Source organism: Pelophylax lessonae (genome assembly GCF_965119305.1).
Source record: "Pelophylax lessonae genome assembly, chromosome: 4".
Taxonomy (NCBI): domain Eukaryota; kingdom Metazoa; phylum Chordata; class Amphibia; order Anura; family Ranidae; genus Pelophylax; species Pelophylax lessonae.
Genome location: NC_138771.1, coordinates 665,601,684 through 665,619,452, shown reverse-complemented (window position 1 = coordinate 665,619,452; position 17,769 = coordinate 665,601,684). Strand labels below are relative to the sequence as shown.

General features: G+C 48.4%; 1 protein-coding gene across 1 annotated transcript in view; it reads left to right on the top strand.

Moving 5' to 3' along the window:
* Nucleotides 1-12,328: 12,328 nt before the first annotated feature.
* The window catches only part of LOC309554788 (protein mono-ADP-ribosyltransferase PARP14-like), a gene marked incomplete at both ends in the record, with an annotated part of 78,409 nt that continues 72,968 nt past the window's right edge, over nucleotides 12,329-17,769 (top strand). Inside the window, one exon of the mRNA XM_082256489.1 lies at nucleotides 12,329-12,584. Within this exon, the coding sequence (XP_082112615.1) occupies nucleotides 12,329-12,584 (256 nt within the window). The remainder of the gene's footprint in view (nucleotides 12,585-17,769) is intronic.

The window sequence follows — 17,769 nt, the reverse complement described above, 5'->3', positions numbered from 1 at the left end:
CTACACATCACCAACACCACATCCCTGTCCCCTTACACCAACCTACACATCACCAACACCACATCCCTGTCCCCTTACACCAACCTACACATCACCAACACCACATCCCTGTCCCCTTACACCAACCTACACATCACCAACACCACATCCCTGTCCCCTTACACCAACCTACACATCACCAACACCACATCCCTGTCCCCCTACACCAACCTACACATCACCAACACCACATCCCTGTCCCCCTACTCCCATCTACACATCACCAACACCACATCTCTGTCCCCCTACACCCACCTACACATCACCAACACCACATCCCTGTCCCCCTACTCCCATCTACACATCACCAACACCACATCTCTGTCCCCCTACACCCACCTACACATCACCAACACCCAACACAACATCCCTGTCCCCCTACTCCCATCTACACATCACCAACACCACATCTCTGTCCCCCTACACCCACCTACACATCACCAACACCCAACACCACATCCCTGTCCCCCTACTTCCATCTACACATCACCAACACCACATCCCGGTCCCCCTACTTCCAACACCACATCTCTGTCCCCCTACACCAACCTACACATCACCAACACCACATCTCTGTCCCCCTACACCAACCTACACATCACCAACACCCAACACAACATCCCTGTCCCCCTACTTCCATCTACACATCACCAACACCCAATACCACATCCCGGTCCCCCTACACCCACCTACAAATCACCAACACCCAACACCACATCCCGGTCCCCCTACACCCACTTACACATCACCAACACCCAACACCACATCCCTGTCCCCCTACACCCACCTACACATCACCAACACCCAACACCACATCCCTGTCCCCCTACACCCACCTACACATCACCAACACCACATCCCGGTCCCCATACACCCACCTACACATCACCAACACCACATCCCGGTCCCCCTACACCCACCTACACATCACCAACACCCAACACCACATCCCTGCCCCCCTACTTACATCCACACACCACCAACACCCAACACCACATCCCTGTCCCCCTACTTACATCCACACACCACCAACACCATATCCCGGTCCCCCTACATCCATCTACACATCACCAACACCCAACACCACATCCCTGTCCCCCTACACCAACCTACACATCACTAACACCACATCCTTGTCCCCCTACTTCCATCTACACATCACCAACACCCAAAACCACATCCCTGTCCCCCTACTTACATCCACACACCACCAACACCCAAAACGACATCCCGGTCCCCCTACACCCATCTACACATTACCAACACCCAACACCACATCCCTGTCCCCCTACACCAACCTACACATCACCAACACCCAACACCACATCCCTGTCCCCCTACACCAACCTACACATCACCAACACCCAACACCACATCCTTGTCCCCCTACACCAACCTACACATCACCAACACCCAACACCACATCCTTGTCCCCCTACTTCCATCTACACATCACCAACACCCAACACCACATCCCTGTCCCCCTACACATCACCAACACCACATCTCTGTCCCCCTACATTCACTCTCACATCACCAACACCCAACTCTTCATCCTTGTCCCCCCTATACCTACCTACACATCACCAACACCATATCCCCACCTTCACCTAGATACACATCTCTGATACCCAGCACCACATCCCTCCCCCTCTACATCCAACTAGACATCCTCACCACCCTACACCCAGTTATCCACCCCTGGCATAGCATCGAACACTGCACCTTCCATGCCATCTTGACAGCCCATCACCATGGCGGACAACTCCTACCTGTACCATGGGACCCTCAGGTTGGATCAGAATCCAGAGAGGATGAAGAAAACACAGAACAAAGATCATTTGTATATCCAGAAGAAGAGGGCGTATGATGCAGAAGAGTGTGGGGTCGGAGATGGTCACATAAACACGAAGGAGACAGGTAAGTGGGAGGATGGGCAGTAATAGACATGAATAGAGACCTGTTGGTCATGGTGTTAGTTTTGCCCCTGCTCTGATATTTGCCCCTTCTGATACCCCATGAGGCAGAAAGTGGGGAACAACTGGAGAGGAAAGAAAAAGTATTCTATACATAAATTCAAAGTAAAAAAATATCCGCGTTCTGCTGTTTGTTTCGTTTTCTGGAAATGTCAATGAAATCCACCCAAACCGGTATTCACTGTCACATCAGATTCTTCTGCCTTAAAGGTGAACTCCAGACAAGCAGCTAAATACACCGGTGATATACTTATCTGGGGGCTAGTTTACTCACCAAATGATTTGTCTGTCTGTCCATCCAGTCCTGAGATTTACGCAACTCCGTCACACAGCACAACTCTGCTAAGAGTAATCTTATATTTTCCTCTACTTTACATAACTTATTTAAGATTCAGTGGCCTCATCACTGGGTTTCTGTGCTTCTCTATACAGATACAGGCAGATCATGGCTGGTAGGAGAGGCTGCTACATAGCTTCCTAATAACAGCAGACCACCCTAGGTGATGAAATGAAAAAAGGTTATATCAGCGCTCAAAAACCTGACAATAAGCCGCTATACACTCAGGTTCAATAACAAAACCAGCATAACAAATGTAAAACAAATAGTGCAGCGCTAGAAACAGATATGCAAAACTAACATGTAAATGAACTCATATAGAAGAAAAGGTCCATGTCAAACAGGCTAAAATAAAAGTCCATGCAAAAAAGCCCTCAGGTGCAGAATATAGTGGCACAAAATCCTGATGGGAGATATAGGCAGTACCAGGTGCAGATAAAAACAAGTGCTCTTCAGTGTTAAAGACACGCAGCCCACCACCTTACAGAATGGCCTCTCACCTCAGCCCAGGGCCGGTGCTACCAGTAAGGCGAGTCGCCTAGGGCGCAACTTAGCAGGGGGCGCTGTTGGAGCCTGACCCGAGGTCACCTCGATGGCCGCCGAGAGGGAACATGGAGGAGATTGAGGGGGAAGCCGTCGCTATCCGGAGGAACAAAGTGAGTGATCTGGTGCCCTGGGGGGAATATGGTGTGGACTGGACTCTGGAGTGACGGGGGGGTCAGTGGCCAGGTCCGTCTGGCGCCCCCCCACTGATGGAGCACCAGCCGCCACTGGTTTTAACCCCTTCAGCATCTTGGGGTGGGGAGTGGGAGAGCATATGGGGGGGGGGGGGGAACGGCAATTTTTATTTTGCCTAGGGTGCCAAAAATCCTTGCACCGGCCCTGCCTCAGCCCGATTGAATCAGGCAACTAGATCACCAATCTCCTCAGACAGGACACAGAAACCACTGTAAGCAGGGACTCATGGATCAATAAGCCTCCGGACTCTCTCCACCATGGGACATTTAAAAAACAAAAAACAGGCAGCCCATAGTGTAAACCTGATAAACTTTATTAATCTTAAAAGTAACACAAAGTGGCCTCTTACTGTGAAACGATGCTACAACAGCGTTGTACAGATATGTGTAGCTCCGGCGGGAACAACGAGACCAGCTCTTTTGCATGCTCTTCTACTAGAACCCCCAAATCCTTCTCCAACCTGGATTCCCCAAAGGTTCCCCCCCCCCCCCAGAGCATAACTTGCGTTTATGTTTTTTTTTCCCCCAAGTGCAATACCTTACATTTCACTACATTAAATCTCACATTCCACGTAGTTGCCTACTCTGTTATTTTGTTCAGGTCATTCTGTAAAATTTCTATATCTTGATGATGAAGTTATTGCCCTGCCTATTTTTGTGTCATCCGCGAAAACTGAGATTGAGCTATTGGTTCCGTCTTCTATACTATTTATGAATAAATTTAACAAAATTGCACCCAGGACTGAACCTTGGGGGACCCCACTTACCACTCCAGACCAGTTTGAGTACGCGTTATTTATCACCACCAAGAACAAACCTTGAGGTTGATGGCTGCAGACCTTAGTTTGTAGATTAAGCGTTTGTGTGGAACTGTGTCGAATGCCTTAGCAAAATCCAGATACACCACATCCACAGCTCTCCCCCTATCTAGCTCACAGCTCACCTCCTCATAAAATGTTAGCAGATTGGTTTGGCAAGAACGTCCTTTTGTGAACCCGTGCTGATTAGTTTACTGCTGATGATACTGTTGTCCTTAGCAAATTCTTGGATATAGTCCCTTATCATACCTTCCATTAATTTACATACAATTGATGTCAGGCTGACTAACCTATAGTTTCCCGGAATATCCCTCCGCCCTTTTTTGAATATTGGTATCACATTAGCTTTCCTCCAATCACCTGGTACAGTTCCTGTCAATATACTGTCTGCGAAGATTAGGAACAATGGTCTAGATATAACCCTACTGGGTGCAAGCCATCCGGTCCTGGTGATTTATTAGTGTTAATGTTATCAAGTCTTTCCTTGATTACATCCTCTGATAGTCATAGCGGCAAGTCTTGTGATGATGTGCTAACCATACAGTCCTGGTCAGTATACCCCTCCTTTTCGTGTGTAAAAACCGAGGAGAAGAAAGTATTTAGCACAGTAGCCTTCTCTGTGTCCTCGGTACCCATCCTCCCATAATTATTAATTATGTGTACAACGTGCTCTGACCTCGCTTTTTTGCTATTAATATATTTAACTAGCTGGCGCCCGCGCTATAGCCGAAAGATGGCTACAGCGTGGATCTAAATTGCCGAGAGGCATTGACGTCCTCCCATACCCTGCGGAGCGCGTCCGGCTCGCTCTGTGATCAGCAAGTCCATGAGACTCACCTGATCACAGATCGGAGTAAGGGGCGATCCCACCCCCTTACCACGTGATCAGCTGTCAGCCATGGACAGCTAATCATGTGAAGTAAACAGCAGCCGGCGATCAGTTGTTTTTTTCTCCTCCTACTGTGAGGAGAAAAAAAAAACGATCGCCGATTGCTGTCAGAGGGACATTGGTCCCAAAGAGGAGAGGGCAAATTGTGCCCACCAATGCCACCTACCAGTGCCCACAAGTGTCCACCTGTGTCACACACCAGTGCCACCTACCAGTGCCCACCAGCGCCACCTACCAGTGCCCACCCGTGCCATCTGCCAGTGCCCCCTACCAGTGCCCACCAGTGTCCACCAACGCGACCTACCAGTGCCACCTATCAGTGCCCCATCATAAGTGTCACCTACCAGTGCCTATCATTGCCCATCAGTGCCACCCATCAGTGTCACCTATTAGTGCCCATCAGTGCGCATGAGTGCTGCCTATTAGTGCCCTTCAGTGCCACCTACCAGTGCCCTTCAGTGCCACCTATCAGTGCTGCCTTATCAGAGCCGCCTTATCAGAGCCACCTTATCAGTGCCCATCAGTGTTGCCTATCAGTGCCCACCAGTGCAGCCTATCAGTGCCCAACAGTGCAGCCTATCAGTGCACATCAGGGCCCATAAGTGCCGCCTCATCATCGCACATCAATGAAGGAGAAAAATTACCTGTTTGCAAAATTTTATAACAAACTAAAAACTGTTTGTTTTTTTTGTTTTTCAAAATTTTCGGTCTTTTTTTGTTTTTTCAGCAAAAAATAAAAACCCCAGTGGTGAATAAATACCACCAAAAAAAAAAAAAAGCTCTATTTGTTTGAAAAAAAAATGATAAAACTTTAATTTGGGTACAGTGTTGCATGACCTCGCAATTGTCATTCAAAGTGTGACAGCGCTGAAAGCTGAAAATTGGCCTGGGCAGGAGGGGGGTTTAAGTACCCAGTAGGCATGTGGTTAGAGCATTTCTTAGAGTTTTTTTTTTTACTCTCCTCTGCTATGTGTCTCTCAAAGTCATTTTTAGCAATCCTGATTTCATTTTTACATTTCTTGTTAGATTCCTTGTATTGGTGGAAAGCCGACAATGTCCCCTCCAAATTATTTTTCTTAAAGGCCATTTTTTCTCTCTAGTAAGCATTTTTACACTATGGTTTAGCCACCCTGGTTTGACCTCTAAATTTATTTCCCATTGGAATGCACTGTGCGATACTTTTGTTTAATATGTTCCCAAAGCTTTCCCATTTTTCCTCCGTGTTCAATGTTCCTAGAGTTAGGTCCAAATTTATGCTCTTTATTATTGAGCGCATTTTAGGAATGTTTGCCCTTCTGAAGTTTAGGGTCCTTACGTTCCCCTCGTGCCTTGTTGTCCTATGGTTTACTCTAAATGTGATAATCCTGTGATCGCTAGAACCCAAGTTGTCCTGTACTTCTACATCTGAGATTAGACCCAAATCGTTCGTAACAGAGGCGTAACTAGAACCTTTAGGGCCCTGGTGCAAAAAAACATGAAGGGCCCCCCGGACCCCTGGCAGGGCCCTTCCCTTCAAGCCTGGGGCTCTTCCCCTGGGGTGACCAGGGGAGCACACAGGGGCCCAGAGACAGCAGAACACAAGTGAAATGGATAGGAGGAGTGGCGGGGGCAGCATACAGAGGAACCAATCTCCTCTATTTTCCTCGTGCAGCTACAGGAGGAAAAAGGAGGACAGTGATTTCTTGACATGCTGCCCCCCGCCGCCCTCCTATCTAGGTGTACAGGGGAGCCGCACAGGCTCCCTGGAGCATGGGGCCCGGTTGCAGTTGCAACCACTGCAACCCCTGTAGTTACGCCCCTGGTTCGTAATTAATAGACCTAGCAATGCATTCTTTCTAGTAGGAGAATCCACCATCTGAGACATGTAGTTGCCCTGTAAGACATTCAGGAAATTACGGGCCTTTACTGAGTGAGCTGCCCCTCTTCCCAGTCAATATCGGGATAATTGAGGTCCCCCATTACAATGACTTGTCCCTGCTTTGCTGCTATTCCCAACTGTGAAAGAAATTCCAGCTCCACCTCCTCCCATTGGTTGGGGGGCTTATAACATAACCCCACTATTACTTTCCCCCTTATTTCTTCCTTATAGAGTTCTACCCACACGGATTCCACCCAGGCCCTCGTCCCTTCCATAATGTTACTCCTCTCCTCCAACCCTTACGTTATTTTTGATATAGAGACATACCCCTCCCCCTCTTTTTCCTTCCCTGTCCTTCCTATACACAGAATACCCTTCAATATTTGCCAGCCAGTCGTGTGATGGGTCAAGCCAAGTTTCTGTTATTCCCACAAGGTCTATGTCCTCCTTGTATATTAACAATTCCAATTCTTCCATTTTATTAGCTAGGCTCCTGACATTTGTGTATACCCCTCTTAGTGTTGTAGGAATTGATAATGATTTATCATTAAGTTTATTCCTGCTTGGTTTGTGGCTTGTCCGCTCAATTCCCCCAGTAGTTGTCATTACAGTTATATTGTCACTGCTGACCCCCATAATAGCTTCTGTCCTTTGCTCACTACTAACTGGCACTACCTCTGAGCCCCCCCCCCCCCAACACCTAGATTAAAAGCCCCTCCAACTTTGTGGCCATCTTTCTTTCCAATAGAGCTGTACCGTCCCCATTAAGGTGCAGGCCGTCCTTACTAAAGAGCCGGTAATCGACTGAGAAGTCAGCCCAGTTCTCCAGGAATGTGAACCCCTCCTTCGTACACCAGTTTCTCAGCCACTTGTTCAGTTCCCTAAGTTTCTTCTGCCTCTCTGGTGTGGCTCGAGGTACAGGTAGTATTTCAGAGAAAACCACCTTGGAGGTCCTTCTCCTCAATCTAATCCTCAATCTATTCCTAATCTAAGTCTTTGAAATAATTTTTTAGGATCCTCCACCTTCCTCTTACTTAGTCATTAGTGCCTATATGCTCCATGACTGCTGGGTCCTCCCCAGCCCCGCCTAATAATCTGTCCACCCGATCCGCGATGTGCCGAACCCGAGCGCCGGGTAAACAACATACTGTTCAGCTACCACAATCGCTTTGACAGATTGCCCTCTCTGTCCTCTTAATAATTGAGTCCCCTACTACCACTACCTGTCTAACCCTTCCTGAGTCTCTGTCCCCCTCCTTCCTGGAGCCATCACTCCCCTGGCAGCTAGGGGAGGGCGACTGCTCCAGCACTGCCACCCCTGAGCTGATATCCCCAACATCATGCAACTTGGCATATTTGTTGGGGTGTACTAACTCAGGACAGGCCTCCCTAGCGCTCTTCTCTCTTCCCCTCCTTCTGTCACCCAACTACCTACCTCCGGCGCCTGCGTCTCGACATCTCCAATCTCCTCTACGCTGGCCCCCGCCAGCACCTGCTGGGTAATGTCCAAGCTTCTTTCCAGGTTAATGGTGAGCAGTGTTGCCACATTGTTATCTAGATCTAGGATCAGTGCTTCCAGAGAAACAAGTCGCTCACATCTCGCACAGGAGTATTCGCCCTCGATTGGTTCATCAAGGAACGCATACATGGAGCAAGAAGTGCACTGACTGGCATCCCCAATCCTGTCCGACATTATCACCCTTTATTCTATGTGGATAATAAGGATAACGACTTGCTAATTTGTTACTCACCCTACTCTAAGCTCCCCTGATACTAAACCTACTCCAGTTACTTCACAGTCGCTCCTAGCACCTGTTTTTCAGTCCCAGGGTACTCCCAGTCTCAGGTTACTTCCAGTCACCAGGTACTCCCAGTCACAGGGTACTCCCAGGTACTAAGGTACTCCCAGTCGCCAGGTACTCCCAGTCACAGGGTACTCCCAGATACTAAAGTACTCCCAGTCACCAAGACACCAAGACACTCACCGTACTAAGGCACTCCCAATCACAAAGTCCTCCCGGTCACAAAGCCCTCCCGGTCACAAGTCCTCCTGATCACGAAGTCCACCCGGTCACAAGGTACTCCCACTTGCTGGTTACTCCCAGTCACAAAGTTCTCCCAGTCACCAGGTACTCCTAGGTCACCAGGTGTACTTCCAGGTACCAAGGTACTCCCAGTCGCAGGAACACCTTGTCACGGGGTACTCCCAGTCGCTAGGTACTCCCAGTCACCAAGTACTCCCAGGTACTTAGGTACTTCAAGTCACAGTGTACTCTCAGTCGCGAGGTACTCCTGGGTACTAAGGTACCCCTAGTTGCAGGTACTCCCAGTCACAGGGTACTCCCAGGTACTAAGTTACTCCCAGTCGCAGGGTACTCCCAGTCGCTAAGGTACTCCAGTCGCTAAGGTACTCCCAGTCACTAAGGTACTCCCAGGCGCTAAGGTACTCTCAGGTGCTAAGGTACTCCCAGGCACTAAGGTATTCCCAGTCACAGGTACTCCCAGTTTGAAACAGCAAGCTTTAGAAAGTGATTGGACGTGGGTCTGAAAGGAGACTTCAGAGTCCAGGATAACACCTAGCACCCTGGCATGGGTTGATGGTTGTGCCATTGCGCTTATCAGGGTCAGGGTAAGAGGCACGTAGAGGAGGAAATATTATGGTAATTTTGGTAACTTAGCTTCTTTTAAGTAGGAATTTATCTTCCCCCTTCTTTCTACTTTTATTTGTTCCCTGGGAGTAGTGATGGGCCAAACACCACCCCCAGCTCGGTTCGCACAAAACATCTCGAACTGGGGAAAAGTTCTAGTGAACATTCAAACCCTAATAAAGTCTATGTGACACAAATATGAAAATCAAAAGTCCTCATTTTAAAGGCTTTATAAGCAAGTTATTGCCATAAAAAGTGTATTGAGACCCGGGTACTGCCCTGGGGGACATGTATCAATGCAAAAAAATGTTTTTAAAATTATCATTTTTACAGGGGCAGTGATTTTAATGATGCTTAAAGTAAAACAATAAAAATGAAAAATTATTTTAAATATCGTACCTGGGAGGTCCCCTTAATGTGTGTGCTTGCAAGTGGCGCATCTGTACGATGTATGGAGCCTGCTGCAGCAATACTGACGTTTCTAAAGGAAAAAATGTAATTTAAACTTGCTTGTGGCCATATATCATTGTCGGGTCCCGGCAATACAGATAAAAAAACATGAAAAAAATGGCATGGGGGCGTGGCCTGGCTATGGACGGGTGAGGACGCACATCGCTCTAGCTTCGCACACGCCGCCGCTTAAAACTTCAGCTTTCACGATGTCCCACCGGCGCCAGACAACTTCCAAACCGCAGCGGCCTGACTGATCCAAGCAGGGTCGCCTTCCCTAATTCTTCTCGGAGACCCTCGGCAGAGACACACAGGCATCCAAGATGGCGCCGACGGCACTTGCCTCTCCACACCACGAGGCAAGTCCCTCCTGGAGCGTGGATCCCGGGCTCTCTCCACAATGGTTGGTACCCACACCGGTCCTTCCTGCCTCTCCTCGCTCCCCGGAGTTACGGGGGGGGGGGGGATCTGATGTAGTGGGGGTGCTGGAGGATGAGGATTTCAGGAGACACATTTGGGCCTTGCCTACTAAAGAGGACCTAGATAGATTTATCACCAGGGTTGAAACAGCTTTTAAAGAGGACACTGCTCAACTTAAAGCAGACACTTCCCATCTGGGGTCCCGCATGGAAACTCTAGAGCAGCACTTTGATGATACTATTCCTGTTATTTCTCAGCTCCAAGCATGCAGTATGGAACAGGACAGGAGAATAGATGCCTTGCTGAGTCAATTGGATGACTTTGAGAACCGCAGCAGGAGGGGTAACATACGTATCCGCGGCCTTCCTGAAGCCACGGCGCCAAAGGACATTATCCCCACCCTGGTAGACATTTTCAGGGAAATCTTGGAACTCCATGCTACTACCCCTATTGAAATAGACAGGGCGCACAGGGCTCTGCGGCCCCCATCACAGGACATGGATAACCTTCGTGATGTCATTTGCAAGCTACACAAATACACCCTCAAGGACAGTATCATGCGAAAAATGCGCAATAAGCCCTATTTTGACTTTGATGGTGCCCGACTCTATTTCTATTAGGACTAATCATGCTGTACTCTCATGCAACGCAGAGCCCTCCGCCTGCTTTTGGAGGCGCTTCAAGCTGAGGGCCTCACCTATCACTGGGGTTTCCCCTTCTACCTACAAGCTACCAGGAACAGCACGGTGGCCACTCTTCGCACTAAGGATGACCTCCCGGAGTTCTTATCCATCCTGGGCCTGGAACCTGTGGACTTCCCTGATTGGAGGGCTTTGCCAGATCTCCTGGCAGTGCAACTTCCCCAGCCCTGGCAGCCTGTCTCTCATTAGTAGCGCAGGCTGAATCGCCCACGTTCTACCGAGGAACCTCTCTCTGCTTCCTCCACCTCGAGACCCTGATCGACCGCTGAGATTGTCCTCTACACCTTCCTGATAGAACTATTCACTTAAACAGTGGCCTCATGTTTCCCCTGTCCCCCTTACCACCTGTTTCTAGCCTCTGCTAGCCAAATAGCGTGCCCTTGCCTGGAGGCCTGGACATTGCCTCGCTGCCATGGTAGTCCCATACTGTTCCTCGGTTCTGCAGCACTTTATCCTTGGGCTAGGTTGGCTGGTGCATGGAGGGTTTTCTTGTTGTTCTCGCCTTTTAGTTAATGTGTTTCTCCCCCCTGTGGTTGGTACACGTCCCCCCCAGTAGGCCATACCTATATGGGTATTGTCCCCTTTGTGGGACTGGAGCTGAGGCCCAGGCTGTCACTCCATTCGGGGTGGCACACTTGGCCCAGTCCTTAGGTTCTCTCCCTTGGGTTGAGATATGCTTGCCGCCTTTTGTGGCTCGCCTTGTTTACTTGTTAATGTGTTTTTTACATGTACTGCATTTATCTCACTTCTTCTCTATCTCATCTTTTTTCTTCCCATCGTGCCTGCTCACTTGGAAGCATTATCCTCTCTGCTGCTCATGCTGTGCCTGCCGCCTTCTGAGAGTCCTGCCTACCTATCTACCTGCTGATGGAACCGCTTAATGTAATCTCCTACAATGTACATGGCTTATGCTCCCCGCACAAACGTAACAGGTTATGGTGGGAATTGAAGAAGCTTAGGGCGCAGGTGGTCCTCCTGCAGGAGCCTCACTTCCCCCCTCGATCCCTTCTGAGGCTACCCACCCACCTCTTTAGCCAGTGGTATCAAAGCCTTTCCCCTGTCAGCAAATCACGGGGTACTACCATAGCTATACATAGGGCCTGCCCTTTCCAGCCCACTGACCACTTGGTGGACCCTCAGGATCACTATGTGTTCTTGAAGGGCACTATAACGGGTAAGATGTTCACATTTGCCTCTGTTTATGCCGCCAACATCAGTCAGCTTAATTTCCTAGACGCAACGCTCTAGCCCTTGGCAGAGTTTAGAGAGGGGTCACTGGTTGTCAGGGGCGACTTTAATGTCTGCTTTGATCCCTTGGTAGATACTTCTCACGGCAGATCTTCCCACTCCTATGCCTTCCTCAGGCATTACTGTAAGACCCTTCAATCCCACCTACTGGTGGACTCCTGGAGGGTCTTACACCCCCTGGATAGAGACTTCAGCTACTACTCCTCTATGCATGAGGTTTATACGCGGATAGATGTCATCTATGTTGACCATACCACTCTGGATTGCCAGCAGAGATTGTCCATTGAGAGCATCACGATCTTTGACCATGCACCTGTCACGATGGAGCTTGCCCTGCTGGCCGGTTCCCATAGGTTCTGGATATGGCGGTTGAATGAGAATATATTGGACGACTCGCAGGTGGTTTCCAGAGTTTTGGAGGTCTTACGATGCTACTTCGCGGAAAACGGGTCAGATGATTTGAGTGAGGGAGTGGTGTGTGAGGGGCACGAGGCTGTGGTGTGCAGGAAGTTTATCTGCTGCACACCAAACAAACCCTGCCAAACTCAAACGGGAGTGGCAGGCTGACTTTCACACAGTGCTGTCTTCCCTTCAGCAAGCTGAATTGTCCCATAAACAGACAGGGGACGTCTGATGCCTTGACGCGGTTGACTGAACTGAGGGTGCTCTTCTCCCGCCTCTTGGACTGACACACCCGTTCCTAAGTATCCCATAAATTTTACGAACAAGGAAATAAATGCGGTTGGATGTTGGCCTGAGCCTTGCGTAAAAAATAAGCTCAGTTGTGTGTATAAACTCCGATCCCCCTCAGGTGGGCTGGCTTTTAAACTGTCGGAGATTGCGGAGCAGTTTCGTGCCTACTACGCTGATCTTTATAACCTTGCCGGCCAAGACACCGCTGATACTCGGTCATCTAAGTTAACCGCGATCCAACTCTATCTTTCCAATCATACCTTTCCCTTCCCCTGACTGCTGATCAACGCTTGGACTTGTAATTTCGAATTTCAAAATTAACCTCAATAAGTCAGAGATTCTCCCTATCCACGTGCCCTCGTTCTTGTTGGGGTCCCTCTGAGCTGCGTTTCCTTTCGCCTGGACTGCCTCCTCACTGACATACTTAGGTGTTCAGCTTACCAACTGCTTTGACACACTATAAACGGCTAACTACCGCTGGTTATTGAGCGCAATCAAACAAGACCTTTTGCACTGGACTAAAATTAACATCCTCCTGCATGTGTTGTTCTACCTGCAGGTGCTGCCTGTTCCCCTGCCCCGGAGCTTTTTTACCCAACTCAAAAGCCTGATAACGGGGTCCGTTTGGAATGCGAGGCGCCGGCGCATAGCCATAGTGGCTCTGAAGCGTCCGAAATATCTGGGGGTTTGGGTCTCCCAGATGTACAATGGTACTATAGGGTGATTGTCCTCCAACGGATCTTAAAATGGTGCTTCTACACCCATTCCAAACTCTGGGTCTCAATGGAGAAGTACATGGCAGGCAGGGATCTGTCTTACGCCCCGTGGCTGGCCCGGGAGTACAGGGGGCTGTCAGTCTGTGCTTCTCCCTTCACACACTTAAAGCACTTAAAGTGTGGGATCGGGTGAACCGGCTTTTACATCTGGCACCCAATGTCTCTCCGCTGGCACCTCTGGGGGACTACCTTTGGTTCCCCCCGGGAGAACAGATGCCATTTTTTGATGCTTGGGTGGATGATGGAAATGCCAGTTGTGGCAAGCTGCTTGAAGGGGGCAGGCTGCTACCTTATTAGACCCTGAGAGACCGACATGACGGTTCTCCCATGAACTTTTGAAAATATAGACAATTACACCACTTCTTTATGGTTCATGGCTCCTTTATTAGACTGCCTGCCTCACTCAAGCCCTTCGAATTTTTGTTTATACAGGATGTCCCCACCCCCCACATGGTATCGGAACTCTACCAGCTGCTAGGAGAGGCGTTGTCCATCTCTAGACCCGCCTATGTTCTGGTCTGGGAGAGGGATCTGTGGCTGGAGTTCTCTGATACTCAATTAGCCCACTTACTGTATATTGCCTTACTCAGTCGAGTTCAGTCGACCCTAAAATGCAGGAGATCATTTATAAATTGCTGACGCATTGGTACTGGGTGCCTGCAGACTTGGCTCGCATTTACCCCTCCACCTCTGATGCCTGTTTGAGGGACTGTGGGGGACGCGGTACCCTACTACATCTGTAGTGGGAATGCCCAGTTATTGCCCCCTTCTAGACGGATGTGAGAGACCAGATTAAATCCATCTTGGATGTGGATGTCCCCTACAGTCCCCTCCACTTCTTGCTGCACGTTCCCTGCATGCCGCTCAGCCATTACAGGTGAAGCATACTACCTCACCTCCTCAATGCCGCCAGGAGATTGATCCCAATTTACTGGAAGCGGCAGCATATTCCGGACAGGCCGGAGAGAAAGCGGACGGTGGATGGAATTAGGGATGCGGAGGAATGGATCACCAAATGTAGGGGTGTGTGGGAGCACAATGATGAAAAGGCAGCAGTTGCAGTGCTAGCAATTTGGCCAAGCTAGCATTTAGACGCTGAGCATGTGAATGGTTGGGACAGTATTTTTTTTATGGTTCAGCAACTGGGGTAGCGAAATTTGCCTGCTGGTCAAATCAACAGGTGGTGTACTGCTAGCAGATTGGGTGCAAGTTCCTGTGGCACCCATTGCTATACCATCATCCCTCTCAGTGCAGGTTTTTGAGAGTATAGTAGGGGTAGAGATCCCAGATAAGGAGCAAGGAGAAGTCTGCATTTTATTATGATGTGGGTCTTTCAGGTGCTGTTGTCAACGGACTGCATGGCAGGTCGACATATGTCTTGTCAAGCATGTGGTGCCCAAGCGGCGGGTGTTCTGGCCATGCTTTATCCACTTCAGACAGAGATTTCAAACAGCAACGCTGCGGTCTGATGCACATGTTTTGAAAAAAGCCCATAACAATGAACTTTTGGAAGTCACCAGGACTTAGCAGCGTCCTGCACCTGTGGAGCTCTATGGTGTGAGGCAATAGGGTTGCTACCCTTAAGGCGGCCCCTGGAGGACATCCTGCCTCATTGGAGTTGTGCCTCCTCCTCCTTCTCACTTTCCTCCTCTATTCTCTCAGGCGCCCAAGTACAGTCAGTGACCTCATCATCCCCTCCCTCCTTGTCACTGGAGCAAACTTGGTAATATGCTTCAGCTGGGGGAACATGACTGCTAGTTTCTTGTCCGTTATTGTCACCCCCTCTCTCTGGGCTCACAATATTTTCTTCCTCAACCTGGGAACTAACATCGGAGCATTCAAATTGCTTGCATCCTCCAGCATCTTGTAGCTGACACTATGATTGAATAATTCAGGTGACTACTCCATCCGTGATGGTGAGGCTACGGAAGGAGTAGCTGTGAACAAGGAGCCTGTGGAATAGGCCGCTTTGGCAGCTGCTGTGGAAAGCAAACTAGTATGAGCGTGGGTGACAGAGAATGAGGAGGATGAAGACGGTTTAGTTATACACTCCACCAGCTCTTCTGCATGTCATGGTTTAACAACATGGCCAGCACTGGAAAAAAGGACAAGCGTGCCCCATTTGCAGAGGATGCATCATGTCCGTGACCACCACTTTTCACTGTGGACACAGAGGCTGCTTGCCCTTTTTTAGTGGCCTGTGAGCGTCTGCCTCTCCTTGTTGGCCTTTCGGACATGATGGGGATTTTTTTGGGGTGGTTTTTGTAACATTTTATTATAGAATGTGTGAGGAAACTATGGTGCTTGGGTGCAATACTTTTGTACTTGGTTCACTATAAACCATTTCATTATAGTTTTTTTTTTATAAACAAAAACTTAATAAAGCCAAAAAAAAAGGAAGACCAGAAGATGCAGAAGAAATAGCACCTGCGACGCTGAAGGGGACAGCAATTATGCCCTAAATGGAATCAGTGCTGCTGCGCCCAAAAAAAAAAAAGAAAACCCCTATTGATGCAGAAGGAATGGCACCTGCACTGGGACAGCAAATATGCACTAAATATTATTAGTGTTTCTATGCCACAAAAAAAAAAACACATATGGCTTACGCAGAAGGAATAGCACCTATGACGCAGAAGGGGGGACAGCAATTATGCCCTAAATATTATTAGTGCTGCTGCGCCATAAAAAATAATTAAAAAAATCACTACTGAAGCAGAAGGAAAAGCACCTGTGACACAGAAGGGGAAGTATTAATATTACTAACAGAACCTGATGCTGCAAATTAAAAAAATGAAAAGAAAAAAAATATATATATATCAATGAAAAAAGGAAAAAAAAAAAACGGGATCAGTGGGTTCACACAGACGTGCTTGGGTGCAATACGTTTGTGCTTGGTGCACTATAAACCATTTCATTATAGTTTTTTTTTTAATAAACAAAAACTTAATAAAGCAAAAAAAAGAAAAATCTTGCTGATGGAGAAGAAATAGCACCTGCGACGCAGAAGGGGGGACAGCAATTATGCCCTAAAAAGAATCAGGGCTGCTGTGCCACAAAAAAAGAAAACCCCTGCTGATGCAGAAGGAATGACACCTGCACTGGGACAGCAATTATGCCCTAAATATTAAAAGAAGGGGGGATTTTTCCTTTGAACACATGTACTAAAGTATGTTCCTTTAATAATACATAGGAACCCGATTCTATGTTGACATGGCCCTGAGACGATCCCTAGTATTGTCCAGCAATCAGGGCTGTCCCTCCTTGATCCACGGCTACCCATGGTGGAGCTATATGTAATACTGCTGTTAATTATAACACTCCATTCTCATTTCCTTATAAATTTATATATAGAACTTTACAATCTAGTGTCATGATTTAGATTTATATTTATATTATTATACCATTGTAATGAATTGTATATGAGTAGAGCATACTGGGGTGTGTTCCATAATTCCGCGGGTCGATCTAGGTATACCGCACTATCACACCCGGCACAGTAACCCCTACTTGGTAGGGGAATATCAGGACCCACCAATCCCTTCGGGGATAAGATGGCTCCTCCTTCCGTGTCGGCGGCCAGAGCGGCGTCCCCAGCAACGGGGTTGCGGCCTGCGCACGCATCCAGCAAGCGCAGGCGCAGACGTCGGTGCCTACGTCACGCCGCCATGGAGACAATCTACGTGCAATGCGCAAAGCGCATGCGCGAGGCGCTTCATAAGGCCGGGGAATGTGAGGCAATCCTCACTTCTCTCCAACGGAGAGGAGAGGACGGACCTCTTACACTGCGCAAGCCAGAAGGACAACACAATGTAAGTGCAACGGACTGCGAAGCCTTTACTATGCTTTTTAATAAACTTGGCACCGAAGCATTTATAGTCACTTTTATTTTACTCTGATGTACCACACCACCATCGGGAAGTCACTTAAGCACTTACATTTAAGTATTCATGAGATACTGCCACATATATATTTGTGGGATATTTTTGGGTTATTTACCGGACACTTATGTATACTATCGATACAATTGTCCATTATACCCTAGATCCAAGCCTGGTATACATAAAATAAAGAGGGAAACTAACCCCCAGGATCCTGGAGACAACACCCTCCCACCAGTGCATTCAGATGTAAGTGAATATATATACATATATATATACATAAGAAAATACATATATACTC